Source organism: Psittacula echo (genome assembly GCF_963264785.1).
Source record: "Psittacula echo genome assembly, chromosome: 9".
NCBI lineage: Eukaryota > Metazoa > Chordata > Aves > Psittaciformes > Psittacidae > Psittacula > Psittacula echo.
In genome coordinates, this window is record NC_137745.1 from 15,977,543 (window position 1) to 16,001,304 (window position 23,762).

Here is a 23,762-nt window from a genome sequence, read left to right on the forward strand (position 1 = left end):
CATAATTTAAAAGATCAGTTAAAAAATCACCTATTTCCCATTTTTTCTTGCTCACCAATTGCTAATAGATGAGGTTTAGTTCAGGTAAACAAGAAAACAGAGAAGAGAAAACAAATGTAATGTTATAAGTGACAGAAATGTGCCTAAAACTAAAAATAAAAACTACTACTGTTTTCCACAGAATAGTAAAACTCCATGCAACACACTCATATAAATCAGTTACTTGCTCATGTTGAACTGAGTGAGGTTGTTTCTTCTATAGGCAGGAATCTCAAACTACGAAAATATCCTAAAACAGTCCCAAAACTTGCTTTAGTGGAAGATAAAAAGTATAGAAAGAAAATATTTCACATCCACACATAAGGCCTACTAGGGCTTTCTCACCAGAGAATTTTCAAGGCATTTTTGCACTACTGTATAATATCTATGTGTTATATAACAAGGTAATTTAATTCTGGGGAAATTACTTCATGCAGATTGATAGAATCAAAAAAATGTTTAATAAAATCTCACCAATTGCCCACTCTACCCCTCACTTTGACAAACATAGAAATTAAAAATACTGAGAACGATCAGATGTAGCACATCCCGCCATAGAAAATCATTCAGTGTCCACCATACTTACCCCTCTTTAGAGTCAAAAAGCCACTGAATTATTAATGAGTATTTTGGGAGAAAGAAAAGTTTTTTTCATGTTTAATGACATCTTGCAGGGGAAGCATTATATAATGGCCAAAAATGTACCCTGGAGGGAAATGTTTCCTTAATATCTTATTATCCTAAATTCATTACTACAGTAAAATGCCATCTCTATCCTTAAGCAATATGACATAAGCATCATTTCTGTCATTAACGAAACATCCAGTTATCAAAAATCACTTCTAGATGATTAGAAAGACTGTTACTGACTTTTCAAGAGGCATACACTTTATATGGATATGAAGCTTTGGGTTCTCTATCAAATAGAGGTGCCACTTACTTTTCTGTCTGGCCAATTATATTTCGCAAATATTGTATCATATGTGTCCACAGCTCCATCAGTAATCAACATTATGGCTTGGCTGCAAATACTTCCTTGTCCCGTGTGATTGAACTGTGAAAAGAAACAATCTTTTAGTTACAGCACATTCCTGTTAGGTGAAGATATAAAGGATTACTGTGGATAAACATGGATCTTGCCAAATGTTGCTCTTCTACCATGCTTAGAAGTAGGAGAAAAAGTCTTAGGTTGAAAACATTTTATCATAGATATTATGTTCTTACACAACTGAAGTTACAATTCAGTAACAGAATCGTGATTTGTTAAGTATCTCCATTTTGTCCACTTGAAAAATGAGAAATATACATAAAATACAGTACTTCCCAAAATTAAAAGTGTATTCCTCTGGTTTAGATACATGATTTATATTGATGCATCTACATAGTTGCTTTGATTTTTAAGTTTTGCTTTGATTTAAATATAATTTTAAGAGAACAAAAAGAAGAAATGAGTGATGGACAATTTTACTGCAAAATACAGAAGATACACTACTTATACAGAGACATATGACTATTCATCTGGCATTCATATTCACTCAGGATTACATTCCATATGTTATTTTTCATAAAATGTTTATCTGGGAGAACCAAGTTCATATTTATGTATTCTCAGATTCTCCTATTACACAAAATGAATGCACATAAGTAATTGAGAAGCTGCTGAACAGCAGTACTTGAGCACAGGTACTTAGGCAGCAATCAACATATCCTTTAGGATTTTCTCCTGGTCAAATTGAACTGAGTCATAAAATAAGCTTTGATCTCTTGATTCTGGAATTGGTGCCTTAATTTTGAATCCATGTGTCTCTATATAGCAGAATAGGTCCTCACTTGTCCATTCATGATTTTATATATTCAAGGAACTTAGGAGAAACATCCAGCTTTTTACAAAAGAAAAGCAAAGTTGGGAAATTATTTGAGTTTTAATTACTCTGCAAAAAACCTGCAAAAAGATCAATAAACTGGAGCATTACACACAACTCTTTACAGACTGGGCTACCATTTGAATTCAAGCTAATGAATGAACAATCTCCTTTTGTTCTCTTCTGATGTTCCTAGTTTTCAGGCACATTACCAACTTTGAGACAAGACAAGGCCTCATCCTATCACCTTTCTCTTGGTACTAAGAAAGCCAAGTCCCACCTCACCAGCCGACCTGTAATGAACCCCACCCTAAAAAGAGTAGTCTCATTTGAGAAGCAGTATTTAAGCTTAAAGGTGAATTACCTTGCAGGGACTCTACCTGCTTCTGGATTAAAAAATAAAGAAATAATTTGGAGTATTCTCGTTTGATTTGCCCTATCAACTGCTGTGTCTTTAAGCTTTCTACTGTCTACTCACCCTTATACATTCGCTGTTCTTCTGAAAACTCTAAAAGCCTTTTTTCTAGAAAAAGTTCTTGACTTCTAAAAATGTCACCTCTGTAGTCATGCCTGCAGTTAGGAAAGGGAGTGGATGGTAGCTTCCAATAGTGCTCTGTCACCTTTTCTTGTGCCTTCACATTTCTATATCTGAGTAATCACATCCATAAATGTCATTCAACGATTACTTCTACCATTTGCACCTCTCCTCCAGATCAGCTTCCTTTTGATCAAACAGAAACATCAGCAAACAGTAACAGAAACATGTTACAGGGAAAGTTATGTGAGTTCACAGTCTTAGCCATATTCTGGTCACTGCCTGTATGAAAACTTATCTGTGATACCTGCAAGATAGTCTAGCCTTTAACTTCTTCAGTCATGACAGTTTCTCCAATCTTAAACCAGAACGAAAATTGTTAAAGTGGGATTCCTTCATTAGTAAGGTCTTAGATACAATATTCACTCATAAAGGTGAATTTACTTCGTAGAGGGATATATTCTGTATATGGACAACATATTTTAATATACCTTGTCTCTTTCAAAGGGAAACAAAAGAAGGGGGAATGCCTTCATATCTTTATTTTAAAACACCACTCTGTATGCATCTGCATTATTCTGCATAGTTATTTGTTTGAATATTTTGAAGAATGATATTAAAATCAAAAGCTTTCATGAGTAATATCTTCTCATATTTGTCTAGAACTTTAATTTTATTGAATAGCAAGAGTGATGAAAGTGTTTTCCATAATAATAACAATGACAAGGGCCTTATGATGAACTACAATTAACTCAGTGATTCATCAGTTAGCGGCAAAAATTTCAATGCATCCTGACATTTACAGCATTTGGTTGTGATTAACAGTCTTTGAAATGTCACAGAATTTTATTTAATTGGCTATGATTTTTTTTAAAGGTAATCACTGCAAAGACTGCGTTTGTCACTAAAAGAGATAATTGCAGTTGTCACATGACATAGTAGGTGCCTAACTACTGTACCAAGCACTTCCTATATTCTTATGCTGTATAATGAACACTGCATATATTGATGATTGGGAAAAATTTGGAAGCAGATTTTTAAACTTGCTTTTCAAAGATATCAGTATCAAAAATCATCAAGTCTTAACAACCTAGGCAAATACCGAAGGGTAATTGCACGGCAAAATTAAATAAGTTGAATTAGTATAACCCCTGAACCATTTTAAATCCAGCCAGAATATTAATAGACTATTTGTGTAACACAAAGCCTTTTCTTTTTTTCCTCCTCCTCCCCCACCTCCTCTTTTTTTGTTTTTAACGTAGACAAGACATCCATAGCTAACCTATAATTCACAAGAATAGATTTCTGGCACATAGAGGTCACATCATGTAGGTTAAGTGGAAAATGGTTATCTGTACTCTTTTAAGTAGCTTTTTCTCTGGCCTAGACTATTTAATAGAAGCTCCCAGAGACTTTGCTGACATGCCTGTATATAATGGAAAAGATTTTTATGCTGTCAATTCTGGAAGTGTATACGGAGAAAGGCTTGAAGCTATCACACTGCTTTTTATTAAAAACAAAACCAAAAACAGTTATTAATCCACCTTGAATAGATCTGAACATATATGTAGCATGATCCAGCATGACCCTACAGATCAAAAGACTTATTCAACATAGGTACAGTTCAGTGCATGGGATGTCAGTTCCCTTTATTCCCAAAACTATCAGTTTATCTAATGAGATTTTTTTCATACCACATTCATCATTATAACTTCAGCTGCCTCACTGATTTTAAAAGAAAGCAGAAAAATCTAATCTCAGATTGTCTTGATCACTGTCTGAAATGAGGGGTTTTTTCTAGTTTACACAGATTTGGAAGGCTAGTTGAAAAAGAAAAGGACCAGGAGGGTACTACCACACTACCTAGTGTTTTCATTCATAATATCATGAGAAATATTTGATGGTGCATTTTATTTTCATTGTACTAACTCTTTTATATTACTACTGTTGTTCGCTTTTCTCATTTCTTTCCTTGCTTGTTCCAATATACATTCCCAAGAAAGGGAATAGTCAGCTGTATCAAAATATTGCTAAGATTGCCCTTTCCTGGATTATATAGCATGAAAATATATGTTACCTTTGCAAAAAAAATGACAAAAAATCTCTCTGAAATACACTACATAAAATCATTTTATGATAACCACAAAGATTGATGTGCATATTGTGAGGAAAAGCATTTCAGTCAAAGAAAATGGATCTGATTTTAATTAAAATATTCTTTTGTGGACAACCAAGAACGATACACTGATTTTATTTGAAGTTTGGGATGGAAACTAGATGCCCTGCACTAGATTACCTCTATGATCATGATGTTTATCTTCTAGAGACTGCATTCCTGTTTATAGACATTATTCCCAAGAATGTTATATGAAAGTTGACCTCATGGTTTTGGCAGATATATAGTTAAAATAATATCAACACCTCTGAACTGGTTACACAAAGTTTTACATTTCTCCCTCTATCTTAAAGTATTACAGACATGTGTTCACATAACTTATTTTAGATACACTATAAGACATGTTAATTGTCATGCCAGAAGTCAAACCAATAAAAAATAAATTCATTACTAATACCAGCGGGTATTCACAAAATGTTTATGCATATAGAAATTCCTATCATTCCTAAAACATTAGCACTTCCAAAGAAAAAAACAAAAATCTAAACCATGAAATTTTCATGTTCCCTAGTTTTCTAACACCTAGAACAGTTACTGAAATAAACCTTATTCAATGTACACATGCATGCGTAGGTGTATACTGTAAATACAGACACAAAATAAGCTAACATAAAATGCATACGTATAAAAATGTAAATTTGTTTATCTTTCATCACATAGATTATATAGAATTGTCTATAGATAATATTGTACTATCATCGCATTTTTGAGTGAGTTATAATTGATGAAGATTTATATAAGATTTAAGATTGACGGTAATTGCTAAACAGCAAAAAAGGTGTCAGCAGCAAAAAAGGTGTCAGCAGCATAAATCTGAAAAGCATTAACTTACTTCATTGAGCATGTTGAAAGCTTCATTTAAAGCAATGTCCAGCATTCCAATTCCTTTTGCAAAAAGTTTGTCAAGGTGTTCCCTGAAATGCTGAAACATGAACAAGAAAGTTTTATTTGTCTGTTTATTGTTACAACATACATGTTAATATCAACAATTAAGGATTTCTGAATTCTTCTTTAGACCCACTTCTTAAGCTTAAATGACTGCATGCACTAATTCATAAGTCAAAGTAATTACTGGTTAATCTTGACTTTTATGAAGTCACAGTAACCTGAAGATTTGTTAGAACAATAATAATGCAAAGGTGTCACAAGATATGTTTTTGGCTACTTATTCAATCAAATAGTTTTATTTTGGTTTTTGTTGTTTTGGGGGTTTTTTTTATTTCTATTTAGGGATATCCATATCTTCTTTTCACTTCACATAGTAACTTCTACATTATGTCTAACTATTCAGCTTTGAGGTTTTATTAACTAGCAGATCCTGAAAACTAATCCTTCCTGAAATTTAGCACTGAGATTCTACTTTTTGTTATGATATCTCCCTAAAAGATGGTAAAACCTTGAGTCAAAAAACAATTAGTCAATTGTAGTTTAAATGCAGTTTATCAAGTCAATATAATATTTAGACTGATAAAGAGCTACTCTTCACAAGACAATAGGGCTAATCACTTGGTAGTAATATGTGACTATCTTCATTTTATGTTGTAGCTGTACTTAAATATGATTTTTGCAGTTTTAAATGGCTCATTAATTATGCACTGCCAACATTGCTGGCCAGGAGCATAGGTAAAATTTTATAACAAGCAGTTCTTAGAGGTTATCAAGTCAGAATTAATCCTGTATTTTCCTCTTTCTAAACACACATTATTTCTCTGGATATGTCAGAATTTTGAAAAATTTCACAAATTCTGTACTCAACAAAAGTGTACCCCAATATAGCCTATTTACATTAAATTGCAATTTTTTAGAGAAAATGTAAGCTATGAAGCATTAAGTAGCACATTTTTAAAACAATGTTAGCAATACTTTCCAAAAATATAACATTCAGAGGAGAAAAATTCTCTTAGCTTTATAAGAAGGAGCAATATATCATTAAAACCAGTAACACGAACCATGCTGTCCATAGATTCTCTATGCAACATCAACAAACAGCAGTACACTGGAAGGCAGAGAAGTTCATATTTCATTTTGAAATTTCAGTAAGTTGAAACAGGAAAATTTACATCCTAGCCTCTAGGCAACTCTGAAGTCACAAAAAAAAGGCTACTTTTTCAAAATAATTACTTCATAGTGACCTAGTAAATGTGGTTCATTGCAGCTTAATACTTGGAACAGCCAAAAGGCACCGTCTTGTTTGTCTCAATAAACAGGGATAGCATAAATGCCCATATGGCTACACTGCAGAATGGTTCTTTTTTTCCCCCAACTTAAACATAGCTAACTTAAGTAAATACTAGTCGATATCTCCATAGTACTAGCAATTGCTGTTTTAAATAAATTTTAAAATATAATATTTGTAAGAAGAAAATGAAACACATGTGGAGGGAAATAGCAATGAAGGCAGTGCTTTTGTGAAGCGTTATTTCAGTCTCCACAACTGCATAAAAGAGTTACTTCAACAGGTTATTAAGAGATAAAAAAATTCTATTTATCAGCTTATTGGTATTAAATCATTATTATAAGTGTTGTATTAGTATATATATGTGTATAAGTATTGTAGAATTGAAATACTACCGTCCCAGTGCCTCTTATGTTGATAACAAGTAATAAAGAAAAGAATGAATACAAAATACCCAAATATTCAAAAATGCATTGATCTTTTACTATTCTGGATTCAATTTGTCATTTCAATGTATCTCTGAAATTTAGGACCAAACTGAACAAAAGCCACATAAGCATATTCTTGACTTCAACTAATGTGGCCTGGAAATCGAGAGTGGCAGTGCAAAGATAGGAGTTTCCCAAACAATAGTTACTTCATCAGCTGTGAGCAGCACACTGCAGCATGCTTTGCATAGCTATTTCAAAACACAATAACTAACAGGCAGATTCAGAGCCTACTGACTTCAGTACCCAGGGTGACTTTAATACACACTGCCATCAGTCTGTATACAGAAGAATTGACAGAAGCACAAGACTGTTACAGTCATTAAACCTTTTCAGAAACCCAGAAAATACAACTGTTTTTCATGAAATTTGTAGAATTCATATGAATTTAAAATTGTTCATTGGGATTCTTCACAACCTCAAATACATCATGTTTATAAAATTTTCCAGGAAACATCTTAGCTAAAACAGTTCTACACACAGCTGATATTTCTTAAAATTGCTGTTAACATTTAAAAATATGAAAAACAAGCAGTTTACTATTGTTTCATCAATATCAAAAATTATTTCATAACATCAATATTGTGTTGATCAGACATTTTGAGGCTGCTGAAAACCTGTTCACAGCCCATCTCTCCCAAATACATGGAACTAATGTTAGTTTAGAGTTATCACAGATGCTTCCCCTAAACACAGGGATTTCATCCCGAAACAGGATTCTCTGAAAATTGATAAAGCCAAACTTTTGTACTGGAAATAAGTTTCTAATTACCTTTTCATAAATCAGATATGCTTAAATAAATATTTAATACAAATCATTATTTCCCTTTGGAATACATTATTGTTTCATAATTAAACTAGAATTATTTTTGGTATTAAAAAACCACAGTAGTTTATAAAATCTCTGATATTTGGGAAACAAGCACTGTGGAATATTTATTACAATGAATATACATTATCAACTATGAACATACAGCATAAAGGAATTACCAAAAATTACTAGTAAACGGTATTATCTCTAGCGTAGAATTCAGTTTACATGATCTGTGAGGAGACCAAATATTTTCTCTTGCCAGAGCAATATATACACAAGTTCTGAAAATTATACTGTTGATATACGAAGAAATGTAAGGACATTTGTTAGATACAAAATAGTAAAAGTGTTAAAAATTGATTTCATGCACTATGAATTTTAACAAATCAGTGTTTTCTGCCTCCAGGCTTCAGAGTGAACAGATGCTACAAGGCGATTCTGCAAAAGGGTTAAATAATTAAAATGCATGCGTGGTTTGGTCTTTGTTTGTCTGAAGGAGGTTTATGGGGGGTTTAATTTGTTTTTTAAACCAAGTCCGTTCTCAGTCTTGCCTTTGTTTTTTTGAGAATTTCAGCACTTTGTATGTCTACTAGAAAAATCACATACCAACATACAAATTTCTTTGTTTCCCTTTTTATCATACCAGATGCCCTGGATGTGTGGCATTAACTGGAACCATGCCAAAGAAACCATGATTAATTTTACAGGTAGAACAAAGAATAGCTTCCTCAGACTGTTCACTTTACATGTAGCTGAGGCTGTTTTCATTCAACAATAAAAATGTACTGTTGCACTTCCTCAGAGACTGTTGGCTTTTTCTTTACCCTCTTGGAGAGTGGTACCTTATTCTGACTGAAAGGACACACTATTAACACAACTATAATCTGTCATGCTGCCGGTTTAAGGCAAATTTATCAGAAAAAAATACAAATCTCCAAACACTTATTTTTTCTTATTTCACATCTCTAGTCAGTACAGCCATGTCATGCTACAGTGCCTTCTTTCTTAATGGAAAAGACATTTTTAAAAGCATTGTATTCTTGCATATGAGAAATCCAAAATTTCAAACTAGTATGCCTCTCAATATTTCTTTGCAACTTGCCCACACGTGTGTCCAACTGCCACTGAATAAACTCGTCCCTTACAAAAACACTGCAAAACAGAAAAGTATATTTCAACCCTTCTAGTGGTGAAAATCTTTCAGGGCAGAACCTTAAGCAATGAAACATCCATTTAAAGAAAAATGAATTTTGGAATTAAAGAAAAGTGATTTTGGAATGAGATAACAGATACTCTAATTCTACTTTCAGTAACTCTCAGAAATCCAACAGATCCCAGAAAGCAGGAGTCCCCTGCTTTTAATTGAGTCAAAAAGTATCTTTTAATCTTTACATCTTAAATAGCTCCTTTTATTAAACTGCATAAGAAATAATATTGGTTCATCTCACCTTTCTCTACTGTCCTATTGGAGCCCTTAATGATTAATATCTGAATTTTCTCAACTTTGAATAGGATAGCTATCCAACTGTGTGCAAAAACATCCACATGCAATCATATGTCTAATTTCCATGTGCAATTACCAAAATGTGCGATATCTAATTGTGGACTCAAATACCTAATTGACATGCATAATCTTGGTAATTCTGAATGCAAATTAAGCACACAATTAAGACAATCAATTTCTGATGTCTGATTACAAAATTATAGGGCCAGAACTCAACAGGAGAAGTTATGCCTTATTACAGTGCCTTATTATAGATGTGTTCAGTTGTGGAGGTGTCCATGATCCATTTGGAAGCGGATGAAAAACATGAGCTGAAGAGAGTGATGATACAATTCCACTTGTGCATGTCAGCTAGGACAAGGCCTGTGCATGTATCTACATGATTTCAAAAACCAGAACATCAGCAACACATACACTTGGTCCTGTATCCTTGCATGATGCTAATTTTGTCTGTTTATAAACACTATCCACTGACAAAACCAGAAAGTCACAGCCATCCTAGCATCTGATAAAAACCCATGTATGCAAATCAAAAAGGTTCTCTGCTTTCCTTTTAAAACTGTATAAAGTTTGTTAGAACCCTCTAAACCAGAGACAAACCAACAAATATATTTGATGGCCCTGGAATCAGGAAATGGGTTCTTGTTCTAGGTATAGTTACAAATATGCCTATTTGAAGAACAACAGGGTATACTGACACTGTTGTTCCAAATAATATTCAGATGCCCATTTCTGCTTCAGGCAGCCTAACTTGATTTGGACTATTTTAGAAATTAAATGAGGAGGAGCATAAAATGATTTTTCAGGGTCTTCATATTCTATGCTTCACAGAACAGTTATATAGAATATTAAAATCACACCACTGTTGCATTTGGCTTTGGCATAACTAAACAAGATGATAAATTTATAACCATTTATTCTACTTGAACTTGGAGTTTCTCTTTAATGAGACTATCGAAAGTGGTTTTTTGGTACACTCAGGCTTTTCTAGCCTCAAAGCTTAATCAACAATTACAGGAACTTTAAACCATACTTGGTTAGATGATTACATTAAATTTTCAGACTTCAGGCATTAAGATAAAATTTTCTGGCAAAACATTATAATGAGTTGTATTTCCGTTAATTCTTTTTTCAAACTCTTACTTTTGACTTATTAGGGTTAAACAGCTAATAAATTTCAATAATCCAAGTACTTTATTTCAACAAATATACAAATCTGTGCTTGGGAGGTAACGTATGACTTTGCAAAGATTCAGAGCACTTTTTAATTGTTTGGAACATAGGGACATAGAGTGGGCTATCTGAATACAGGCAAGAATAAGATGCTCTTTCCCTAGTTTTAGGACACTGCAGGCAATTCAAAAACTTTTCTGAGATGAAGGCCAGAAAATTCAAAACCTAATTTTTCCTTCATGGCAGAAGCTCCCATGTCAAAAACAATGCACTGGTTTATCTAGCCCAGAGTAAAGCTGAAGAATAATTTACTAATTTGGAGGCACTTCTAGCATCTCTTTTTACTGGTCTGTCATTATACAGGCTATTCTAATGGCTTCACAAGGTTTATCCTCCAAGATTATAAAAGCTGACTTCTATTTATAATCACAAGAGGTCAAATTTTTACATCCTGGAAGTGAACAGAACATGGTCACACTCCTAGCAAACAAGAAAGGAGAAGATAAAAGTATGCTATCTTCATTTGACATCTGAGGAAACAAACCTATCTGAAAGCAAGTAATGATGTATTAAAGCAGAGAACTGAGTTCCAATTCTCAAACACCAGGTAAGTGCTGTAACAACCATGCCATCTCAGACATATACAAATAAGAGCAGACAAGCTGGCAGCTAATCATTAATCATTATTGCTGGCATAATAATAATCTTAATCAGCTGGCAGATAATCATTAATATCTTACACTTATGTTTCAGTATAGCTTCCTTTTACCATAGCAAACAATCGCAGAATTTCACTGATGGATTTTTCCCTAGCATCATGACAAAGCTAATCACAATGGGAGTGTGCTTGTCTCAAGTTTTAATTAGCACACAAGATTTCACAAGCTGCTTTAACCCATCTTAACATGAGGACACCACCTGAAGCCTCACAAATAGAGATACACCACCAAGTAAATTCAGCTTGCTATGGCTTATAGGAGATCCTTTTTCTAGAAGACCTGAAAACCTGTTTGCCTTTATACTATGTTTCTCTGCCACTGACAAGATGGAAGGACACTAGAAGCAAGTTTACTGTTATAAACTTCTGACCAAATCAAATCCCTGTCTTCTTCCTGCTTACCTAGCTAAACCAGCTTCTCCCCCCTCCCCCCCCAGTTTAGGGATTTTTAATTAGTTAAGTTATACCCGACTTCCCATTTGTACAGTTTTCAGTATTTTTATTACAATCACCAAAGTTTTATTTTTATCCCTGTGCAGATACATTTTATTATCTCTTACTTGTGATTGCTAAAAATAAGGTAACATTTATGACAAACAAGAATACCTAAATTAGATGGGGTTGCAAGGACCATGTATTCAAGTCTTAGCATACAAAAATAAAGCAGTTTCTACTGATTCCGAAGAGGGGAGTAACAGTTCACAAGTGATAAATGCAGCAGTTTATACAGTTACTCTGGAAAACTGCATTTGCTATTAAATGTCTTTGCTATTTCTAGTATTAGTTCCAATACTCATTCACGAATGCTGTAAATTCAAATGTTATTGAGACATATTTGTCAAAGATTTATTAGATTTGTGAAGATGAACTACATCAACATATAAAGCAGTTAAAAAACAAACAAACAAACAAACAAAAAACTCCAACCACAATCAGAAGGCATATGCGTAAGGTGGGAGAGTGATGTTTACTGATGTGTCACAGGGAAGTTTGCCCTCAGGTACTAACAGTTGATACATGTTCATTCACATCTGCAAAATGCGTATAAGCACAGTCCTATTTAAAATTCACAGCCAGGACAATTGCAGGTTAGCTTGCTGATGATGATTACCCAAGTGCTTGTGCTCCCTCGCGCATTGTGTTAGTAGAATGGATTTTGCTGAACAAGAAGCTCAAGGCTCAATATAGCATCATAGAATAGTCAGGGTTGGAAAGGACCTTAAGATCATGAAGTTCCAACCCCCCTGCCATGGGCAGGGACACCTCACACTAAACCATGTCACCCAAGGCTCTGTCCAGCCTGGCCTTGAACACTGCCAGGGATGGAGCATTCACAACTTCCCTGGGCAACCCATTCCAGTGCCTCACCACTATTACAGTAAAGAACTTCTTTCCTTATATCCAATCTGAACTTCTCCTGTTTAAGTTTTAACCCATTACCCCTTGTCCTATCACTACAGTCCCTAGTGAATATATTCAGATTTAAAACAAATTCTTAGGTAAATTAGTTGCCTGGGGCTGCAATAGAAAACTTTAGACTAAATTTCAGTGGTCTGGGGCTAGTTGGAAGTTTTGAGGGTCTAGCATGGCTAGCCCATTATAAAAAAAGGTAGATTTCAGTGAGACTTCATGATTTTTAACAGCAAAGCAATGCAGTCAACAATCTTTTTTGGAGATGAACAGATATATACCTAAGTAATTTGCTTAAATAAAATTCAACATGCAGAATTTGCATTTACCAGTCTTATTGGCAATTTCACTCAGCTTTGTTGCTGAATCAGCCTTCTGGTTATTTAATTTCTGGTAATTGCTGACAAAAATAAAACTCATTTGAAGTTATACACTACATCTGTCTATTTTTTGTCATTCTAATTTACACAGGGGTAAGTTCTTGATTTAGTTTGGAGTTACTGTGCCTATCTGTGCATCTAGATGATATATTTCATCTGGAAATATTTACAGAGAAATCTCCTCAACCCATATATAGTACATTAAAACAACATATAAAAGAGGAATGTAAATTGTAATATTGTTACTTTAAATCTGGGGTTACATTAAATCAGATTGTCAGCCAATTCCTTTGGGGTAGGTAAATTGTAACATGGAGTTTCTCAAAGATGAAAACCTCTTGGCCCAAGAAAACTAGTATTAAAATAGGCAGTTCCACATGTTTATAATTTGTGGAGAAAGTGCAGACAGTGACCCAATAGTGTCTGAATTATTTCCCACTCTTTTTTAAATTTGTGTATAGCAAATTGATACACTTCAAGGTAGCAGCTGTTTAATGCTAATGCCAAATTATAAATCCATCCGGTGAAATTCAAATATAGGCTACATACTTTATATTGCTAAACTACACTTAGGATCAGAGATTAATTTCAGCCTCATTTATACTACCCAATGTAATTGTAGATTTAATTTTTATGATAAACAAACCTTGAAGCAAGTTTTGCAAATTAGAGATAGCTTACAACATTCTGAGAATGTGTCCCCACACATCTAAACCGAACCTTCAATGCGGGTATGTGCCAACACAAAAAATTTTAGGACAAATTCTAGGCTATGAAAAATTTTAGAAATAAATGATGCAACTGAATGTCTGCCATATCACCTGAAATTATAGTTAGTCTTAGAACAGATCAGTGTATCCTTCTATTCTAAAAATGGAAGCAGAAATACTGTATGTTGGAAGAAATACAGTACTGGGACACCTAGCTTGTACCTTGGTAAAACTGGTAGCACATATATTTACTCCACTGACATCAGTGTCCTATTTGAAGTTATTTGTCTTGTATAAATATATAAACCAGACTTGATTCCATAACTTTCTCAAAAGGAGTATGCTTTCTCTATTTGTATATGACAGCAATTCAAGGTGCAATTAGACTCTTACTACTCTGAAAACCACACATAGCAAACTTTTACAGAACCAAGAATTTAGCAGAAGAAAAAATACCTGATCACAACCTTCAGAAATTCTAAACATGCTACATTAATATCTCTCTGTCATAGGTTCTTGCTAGCAGTAAAAAAAAAAAAAAAAAGTAAAATAGAGATTTACAACTCAAGACTGCGTAACTTTGCAGCTCTTGAAACTGGCAGGGAACAAGTTTAGATGCTTAGTCTCATCACTTCTTTCAGTGTATCCTCTTGCTTAAAGAAAAGCGTGTTGTTTGATCAACATGCTGGAGTTTCTGGGCTGAAAACCTGTTTTCTCCAACTTTCATCCCTTTCCTATAACAAAAGTGCATGAATATGTTAAATGTTTAATTATATTAAACCTTTCTATATCCTTTAAAATCTACTATAATACACTAGAAATAGTTATTAATGCTTTAATCAAGGAGTGACCTCGATCAAGTAACCCCTACAGGTGTGATGAGGCTTATTCAAAAGTTCTTCACTATGCCAGTCACTATGAAATCTGTGCCAAGCTTCAAAACATGCATTGAAGGTGAAAGTTGCAAAGGTAAAAGTACTCAGTGCTGTTCTCTTTACTTAGCATACAATGCAGGATCAAGAATCTATGGCTAACTTGGGCTCCTATATCACATATATTAAGAAGTAAATCTAACTTGTCACCCTTTACTAAAATGGCTGTGAGAAGAGACCCCTAAAATATTAACTATGGGGGTGGGGACATAACGATTTAAGATGCAACCAAAATACAGATTGCACATTGCAGAGGAAACAAATGCAGTTCCATCAATAATAACTGGATTGTCTTTCAAAGAGAAATGCAACTTCCTTACTCTGTATGCACTCTGTACAGATTTACTCTAGTGTCAGGCCCATGTTTCTACACGAAAAGACAGAAAAATGGTAGAGGGTGGGTCAGTGAGCTGTATAATATCTTTCCTGACACTTGAAACAGAAAACTGAGCCACATTACTCCAAGGAGAGTGTCACCACAGAATGGATATAAGAGCATTACAGTGCCTTAAATTATTTTTCATAGTTTAATGAGAGTGGGTTTTTTTCTTTTCGGGAAGTTGCTCCCACACTGTGGTCCAGAAAATAACAGTTAAGTGCTCCAGAGCCAATGTGTGGAATTAACACTGTTTATAGTGCTGTTTCCCTCCGCAAAGAGATGCTGTGGAGGAGCTGGGAGGTAGGAAAATAATAAAAAAATTTAAAAAAAAAAAAAAAAAAAAAAAAAAAAAAAAAAAAAAAAAAGCAAGATTCACACTGTTTCATTGAGAAATGGAGAAATGTGTAAACCAGACACAGCAGGCAGCCTTCTCTAAACACCCACCACCCCACCCCTCCTACCAGCACTAATTGGATTTTCTGAAAGTCTGGTTTTAGGAAACCTGTTACATTCCCTGTGCAATACAGAGGAGAATTTTTGCAACCCATCCCTGAATATGAAAAAGCATGTTCATTTGCTACCAGTAATCCCGTTGAATCAACAGCATCAACACCATTAAGAAGCACTCATTTCCGAGGCTACTATAAGCCCTATGGCTGAAGCAGTTTCCTGTAGCCTACAAAAAAAAAAAAAAATTCCTTATGCTCCATTCCCTGAAGATGCTCCCAGGTTTCATCTTACCTAGAGAGGCTGTGCATGGCAAGAGAATAAGCTCTGGCTTGCAGCCCAGCTGCCTGAGGCAGCAGACTGCTGCGGGTGGCAAACCAAACTATTTTACTTACTCCTGCATCTTGGAAAGCCAGGCTGGCTGCTGCTGCAGCTCTGCAAAGGGTGAAGATGAGCAGGGCAGCATCTGTGCTGGCAGAAGAGAACTCTCTTAGCAGAAGCAAACACCACACTCTTCCCCCCAAAAGAGGACTTGATCTCTCCTCAAGTCCCACGCTGGCCCACCTGCCCCAAGTTAGTATAATTTAATCCTATTTATTCCGCTGAGTAGCTGGTTCACCCTTTAGCTCACTACTGGTGAAGTGCAAGTGATAAGGATAGCCTAATCTTTGAGATTTTCTATTTCTTCATTTTGTTAGAGACCCTGGCACTGACTCGATACAAAGATAGACATTCAGCATGTTTAAGTGACATCCTCAGAGTAGCAAGGTTCCATGTGAAAATATCTGAGCCTTATATAAAGGCAGCAAAGTAGTTCTTCAATAAATAGTTCCAAGACAAATGTGGACTGGGGTACTGATCCTGTGAAAGCAATTTTTATTTAGTTATTGAAACAGCTGCTTTTCTCATGAGATAAAAAGGTCCAGTCAAACATCTCAAAAGTACTTTCTTATCTCTTCTCCTAAGAACTATGCTTATTTGCTACATGTGGTGTCAGATGAACCTAGAAAGATGCAGTTAGCAAGAACTGGGGTGTGTGTCTGTATATTGGGGAGAGGATGGGGGTTTTTTTAAGGGTCATTTAATGGGACTCATGGAGAGGGAAGAGAGTCTGCCAAAATGGTATAAATTACAGTTTACTCAGCATATATTTATAGCTTGGTAAAACTGGTTTTATGCATGCTTTCGGTAATAAATGCTTCATTAAGAAATACCTGTCCTTCATAAGTTTAGGCGTACGTACAGCAATGTAAAAGAGTTGTAGAGTGAACTGTTAAAAATTCAAGTCCCTGCAACCATCATCAGCATACATCTCCTCTTTACACATGGAGAAAACTATAGCAATATGAAATACCATTACAGCATTTTCTAATTGTCCCTGTTTAAAGTTAGCATATGGGAATAGATATTTGCTACCTAAAGAAAAACATTCTAATGCATTTTAAAATGCTTGTACTTATTTTGGTGCTAATAGAGGTTCCATTGGCTGTAACAGATGCGGTCATTCTTCCTCCATTTCAAGAACATTTGCCACTAAATGACAAACAATAGAGATTTCCAGGTGGAATATACAATTACATCTTCAGACCTACACTGGACTACCAAAAATTCAGGCATATGTATACACATATAAACTGAAACAATACCACATATTTTAAAACATTACCTGTCTATCACCTACTCTAATTCGCCAGTATAGAAACTTTATGTCAAGTTTATTCTCTAGTTCTGGCCTTTCAAGGAAAGAACAATAACTATCTCAATAATATGAATAACAGGAAACAGGTCATATTTAATTATTCTCTGAAACATTGGATATATTTTTCAATTTATAGGCAAAATAAAGCACAAAGTGATTCCAGAAATAAAATTAAAAAAATAAAATAGCTATCTAGAAATTATATTGATGCTTACTCTGAAGAATATGAAATTGTACTTCACTATTTTGAATAATTGAGTACTGTTGATAAAATCTGAGCATCAACTGGGTGGCATAAAAACTTTTTGATCAATTAAATTAAAATGAATATGACATTAAGTAGCATATGGGTATATGGTGATCTGCATTTTGATGAGTTGGAGAGTGATGGAAAGGTTAACAGTAGGATTAATTCCAGACAGTACATCTGGGTAATATATTTGAACCTTTAGTTTTACGTCTAGAACCTTCACAGCTTTCACATGGCTCATTAGATGCACCCACAATAAAGTGTTCATTTAGAAAACTGCATCACAGTTAACTCACAAATAAGGGTGTTCAACACTAAATGATTAGGAACAATTCATGTCATTCCACACAGTAACCAAATGATATTTAGATAATCTAAAAACCAACAGTGGAGAACAGTGGAGAAAGTATATTAAGTAAGCAGCCCATGAAAAATAATTCCTGTAAAATATAGGTGCATATGTAGGTTAAACGCAAAGAGCTTAGGTGAATAATACAATGGAGTAAAGTACATCATAATGAGATCAAAGTCATTTTGTCTTGGTATACATAAAAAGACCTAGCACTGACACACTTAGAAGTGTGTTTTCAGAGCTATATCGTCTACTTCCTGCAAGATCTCACTGACTTCTTTAGCAATAATGAATTATCACACTGAATGTTCAGCACAATAGAGTGATGACCTGCAACTCTTCTGGATCTGCCGTTAATAAAAAAAAAAAAAGAGAAACATTTAAAGAAAGATACAATACTACTGCCCTCTCCAGCCATAAGCAAGACTCAGGTGGGCAAGTCACTTTAAGAACAGAGGAAGTGTTAGCAAAGAAGTTCTATAATGACACAAGTGGCTTACTTTAACAAGCCTTTCCCTCTACAAGAAACATTGGACTTTTCAACTATCTTATTTCATAATTTTACATGGCATAAACAATATTACCTTACCCTTCTAAGAAGTGTGATGGAGTAATGCTTGCATAAAGCAACTGCGACTGGATGACAGGAAAAAAGCTATAATTCAAGATGCAGTTTCATATTGTAATCTCCCTTCAAATAAAACTATCACTGAAATCACTAATATTTTTTCTGAAGAATGCCAGTAGGATTTAATGTGAACACTTTCACAGAACTTTCTTGAACGCATGCAGTAATATTTTGACACACCTCTTTTAAATGCCAATTTTTTTTATTCATACTATATTTGTTTTCATTTGGTTTGAGGTTTTGTTTCAACTTTAGTATTAGTTTGTCAAGAATGCAACCTCTTCCTTGGTAAGTTTTTGTAAAATAATGATTGTTCAATCAAAAGCAACTGAAGTATTTTACTTAAAATAATTACTAATTTTTATTAACTATATTTTCAGTGATTTCTGTATTTTTCCATTAAATTTATTCAATCAAATTGATTAGGAAGTGATTTCTTTTTCTTCCTACTGAGACACATAAGACTCCTTTGAAATGGCATAAGGAGAATAATTAATAAATTCTAATAATGGAATGCATTATACTAGGAAAAGATCATTAAGCACATTGTTACGCATTGCATCCTATCCTTGCTGTGTGGCTGCTTTGATTCCTTACCTCTTTGTTGGCTCTGTCTGCTTGAACTAATGTTCCATTCAGACATGGCTCTACATAATGAAGTTCTTCATTATACTATAAAGAGAAAGAAAAAGTATGATGAAAAATGTAATTAAAAGCTTTGAAAGATACAATTTAATGATTTAGAACTACAGTGAAACATGCACATAAAGCAAGACCAAAAGGACTTGGTTGATTTTTAAAACCTGGATGTGGGTGGCTTGGTTTTTTTTTTCCTTTTACATGATTCTTAACATTTCAGAGGTTTATACTTTTAAAAAGAAGCACTTAATTGAATAGATGCCAACATCCAAGTGGAGTTAATGGGTACTGTATACACCAACTGGCACAAATATCCTGCAAGCTTAAATCTGGATAGTATTAAGAGGTCATTTTTGATACATCACAGTCACAGCTCCCATTTTTTTTCTATATATAAAAGAAGTCTTGACAAATAGTTGAGGCACCAGCTAACATTTTGCAAGGTTAATAGTGGAATAACTATGCCAAAAAGTCTGTAAGCTTCAATCAATCCTGGACATGTCTGACAACAGTCGGAATTTCAGTCAAGCAGAGTAGCTCATTATACACTAAGTAATGAAGATGTGACAGATCTTTAAGGAATTATCTGCTTATCTTGCAAGGTCTAAGTAAATTAGATAGTCCATTCCTATTTTCAGAAGCATCTTAAGTATTAGAAGAACCTAAGTCTCATCTGCAGTCAGTAGATCTTGCAGACTCATGAATGCTCAAGTCACTTAATTGAAAATTGGACTTGTTTAAATCTTTAAAACCTTTCAACACAGGTCAAATTAATATAGAAGTACCTTCAAACAGTCTAAATTAGTTGTATAGCCAGAGTTTTAGCTTAATTGCTCCTCTCAAAAATATACTGTAGAAATTATTACAGATTAAACTATAAGGCCTTCACATTTATGCTTTAAGTGTTTTCACCCTTTAATATGCATTTATTGAATCAGAACGTCCATAGTAAACAAAGACAGACAACACATTAAGTCAAGCTAAAAATAATAATGAAAAACATGTCATAAGATTAATATATGCATTTACTCTCTTCTCCCTCCACCTCAGTGGGAATAAAGAGAAGCCTTACATGACTCACAACAGAATACTGCTTAGACGAGGTTCCCTGCGACTGCAAGCTCTCACTATGTCTGTCTCTAGCTCAGAATTTGTTCTACTTTCTTTAACACCACTCCTTTCTCTGCACGAGGTCTAACCACGGACCCCTGCAAACTGGTCCACTTTGGACACTTGGCATCATCTTTCTTTTTAACAGAGCACAATTCACCACATTCATTATTACTTAATTACTGTTACATAGGGAAGAGTGTTTAATTTGAATTGCATCAAGTTATTCTTGAGGCACTATGCTAAGCTCAGTCCTTAGCTGTAAGTAATTTCACTTGCTATTGCTAGTTTTACAGACAATTTACATCAGCATCAACACAGTAATTGGTTAGTTGCATAGAAACAAACAGAAATGATCAAAAGATATTTATACATAATTTCTGTAGCAGATTTGCATGCTTACCTAATTATTTTATTCCCATCAATATTATTCCAACATATAAGAATCTGTGGATATGTCTGCTGCTCAAAAGGTAATACAGAAAAACTAGGCAAAGATTTCCGGAACACTTTAGAGTCAGTGTCTTGTGTGCATATATCATAACAGTCAATTGATCTGATAAATTATGTACTTTCCCCTGTTCGGATTGCTTTGCAATTTATCTCGTGACAGTCATTGCAAAATAATAATGCCGAAACTACACAGCATCTCTTATTATAGGCTTAAGTCAAGACTATATTCCATTCTATCATAAAAATAAAATAAAATTGAAAATCCATAACAGACACCAGTATACCAGCCCCTACTCCCAAGACTTTTCCTGTCTTCACACAGTTTTTTCTAGTATGTTCATTAATAAATATACCTTCCAGTTAAGCCTTCTCGGTTTAATTTCTGTAGCTGTCATTGGAATTTATATTAAGATACTTTTTTTATATGATACCAATCACAGTGTCTGTAATTGGTCATCGTGCAATAAGATACCAAAATCTACCTGTTTCTCAGTCACAGTCTCACTTTCAAACGTCTGCATGCAAGCAAACTCAGAATTTCCTAGTGCTGTAGTAGTACCACAACTTTTTTTTCCAGGCCTATCACCACCAGCAAATAGAGGAAACAACTTCCTCCTCTATCAGACCTCGCATCTAAATATCATGATTTCAGTCTTTTAGATCTCTATAATATTTACTTTAACTACTATTTTAAGTAACTCATATCACTAGGTTTTTCCCACAGATGTGTAGATGTGAATGTCTGCTAGCTGCACCATAACCCACAGACTCTCAGCAGCTTCCTGCTACACCTTTACTGTTAATTCAGTGACATAGAAAAAAGGATGTCCACATTTTTACAGAGGACATGCTTGAAGTCCCCTAGCAGCCCCAAAATCAACCTACTTCAAAAAAGGATGAATAAAAATGTTCATTCTCACCTAAAAGGTACAATTACATAGATGACACGTGGACAAAGCACTTTCAACTGTCACTGTGAACATGAGAAAACACAGATATTCAACCTTGTGAAACCTAGCCAAATTGTGCCACTATCTGTACTTGAGATTATTACTATTAAAAAGTAGTTTAAGTAATCTCCTATGCACGGGAGAAGAAACGGGATTACACCAAGGTGTGTAAATAAGTATTTTTATGTAACAGTATTCTATGGATAACAAGCATAACCTGGAAGGATTCTATCTGTTAGCAGTTCTTCCTTTGCTATAAGGATACAAATGAATGCATAGCAAAGAAAACCTTTATAAAAGGTATAGCAGCTTCTGATGGTCTGAAATCTTGCAAGGGTGCATTTTTAATGATCTATTAATTTTTATACTCTTTGCTAATTGTATACACTTTGTATTCCTTTTTGTTCTCAACATAAAAAGGACACTGGAACGAGTCCAGAGGAGGGCCATGAGGATGATCAGGAGACTGGAGCACCTCCCGTATGAAAATAGGCTGAGAAAGTTGGGGCTGTTCAGCCTGGAGAAGAGAAGGCTGCTTGGAGACCTCATAGCAGCCTTCCAGTATCTGAAGGGGGCTATGGGGATGTTCGAGAGGGACTATTCATTAGGGACTGCAGTGATAGGACAAGGGGTAACGGGTTAAAACTTAAACAGGGGGACTTTAGATTGGATATTAGGAAGAAATTCTTTACTGTGAGGGTGGTGAGGCACTGGAATGGGTTGCCCAAGGAAGTTGTCAATGCTCCATTCTTGGCGGTGTTCAAGGCCAGGTTGGATGAGGCCTTGGGTGACATGGTTTAGTGTGGGGTGTCCCTGCCCATGGCAGGGGGGTTGGAACTTCATGATCTTAAGGTCCTTTCCAACCCTAACTATTCTATGATTCTAAGGAAAAATTCACTGGACAAAATTATTTCAGTTCCAAAAGAAATTTCCAAAGCAGCAAATATCTGTCTTTCCAAGTCCACAAAATCTGTAGAATTTTTATGCACTATGTGAAAGCATTCAAGCAATGTTTTCTGCTTAAAATAGTATCTCCAAGTGATCTTTAGTACAACTGTCTGCTTCTAGTAAAAGACCCATCTTGTGCTTTGTAGCATATATTTGGTTTCTTTGACCTTGCCATAGGGTTTTGCACTGTTATTGATGATGCCTTTCTTTTACCTGTGTCAAACCATTAAGGTAAAAAAGGGGAACCCCACCCATCAGCAATCTGAATTCAGTTCTGTAGCTTTTTAAGGCATTTTAGATTTTTTATTTCGTTAAGTAGCTTCCTCATCTTTAGTCAAAAGGCTGATTAGTAACTGCTGACTTTGCCAGCAATACCCACTATAGATGTCTTGTTAATTTACCTCAGTAAATGTCTGCATTTGGCCTTTCAAGAGTCTTGCATTACACTGTTTGCTTATATTTCCTGCTGTTGTGTTGTCCCATAACCCTACACTCAAGCATATGATACTTTTGCATATTACAGTTGTGATAGCTGTGATGCAATAACTGCTATGCAATAGCTGTGCATATTCTGTGTTTTGTTGAAGGAGGAAGTAGAAATCAGTTACACCATTTCTGAGCTACTCTTCTAAAACCTTTTATTGATTTAAACATCAGATGACATTGGTTATTCTTTATTTACTTAGTTATGTTTATATATTAGTTCACATTATTTTGTCAGTCTAGAGATTTCTAGTTATTTCTTTGCACAAGAGGCATAAAACAAGTGAGCTAAAATCTGAACTAAGAGGAACCATATAGCTAGTTTGACAGCTGCTGACCAACATTACTTAAACAGATATTATTTGTATTCAGAAAATTATATATATATATATACACACACAGGTTTATGGTACTAACACGCTTACAGAATTAGTGTACCTTCATATTTTTTGTGTTTATTCTTTGTCATATTTAAGCTGTCTGGAGAAAGGTCAACAGAAACAAATT

The 23,762-nt window shown here is 34.6% G+C and overlaps 1 protein-coding gene across 1 annotated transcript in view; it reads right to left on the minus strand.

Moving 5' to 3' along the window:
* Positions 1–23,762, minus strand: part of CACNA2D3 (calcium voltage-gated channel auxiliary subunit alpha2delta 3) — a gene marked incomplete at its 5' end in the record, with an annotated part of 460,819 nt that overhangs the window by 223,932 nt on the left and 213,125 nt on the right. Inside the window, 3 exons of the mRNA XM_080625495.1 lie at positions 980–1,093; positions 5,445–5,534; positions 19,270–19,344. Of these exons, the coding sequence (XP_080481621.1) occupies positions 980–1,093; positions 5,445–5,534; positions 19,270–19,344 (279 nt within the window). The remainder of the gene's footprint in view (positions 1–979; positions 1,094–5,444; positions 5,535–19,269; positions 19,345–23,762) is intronic.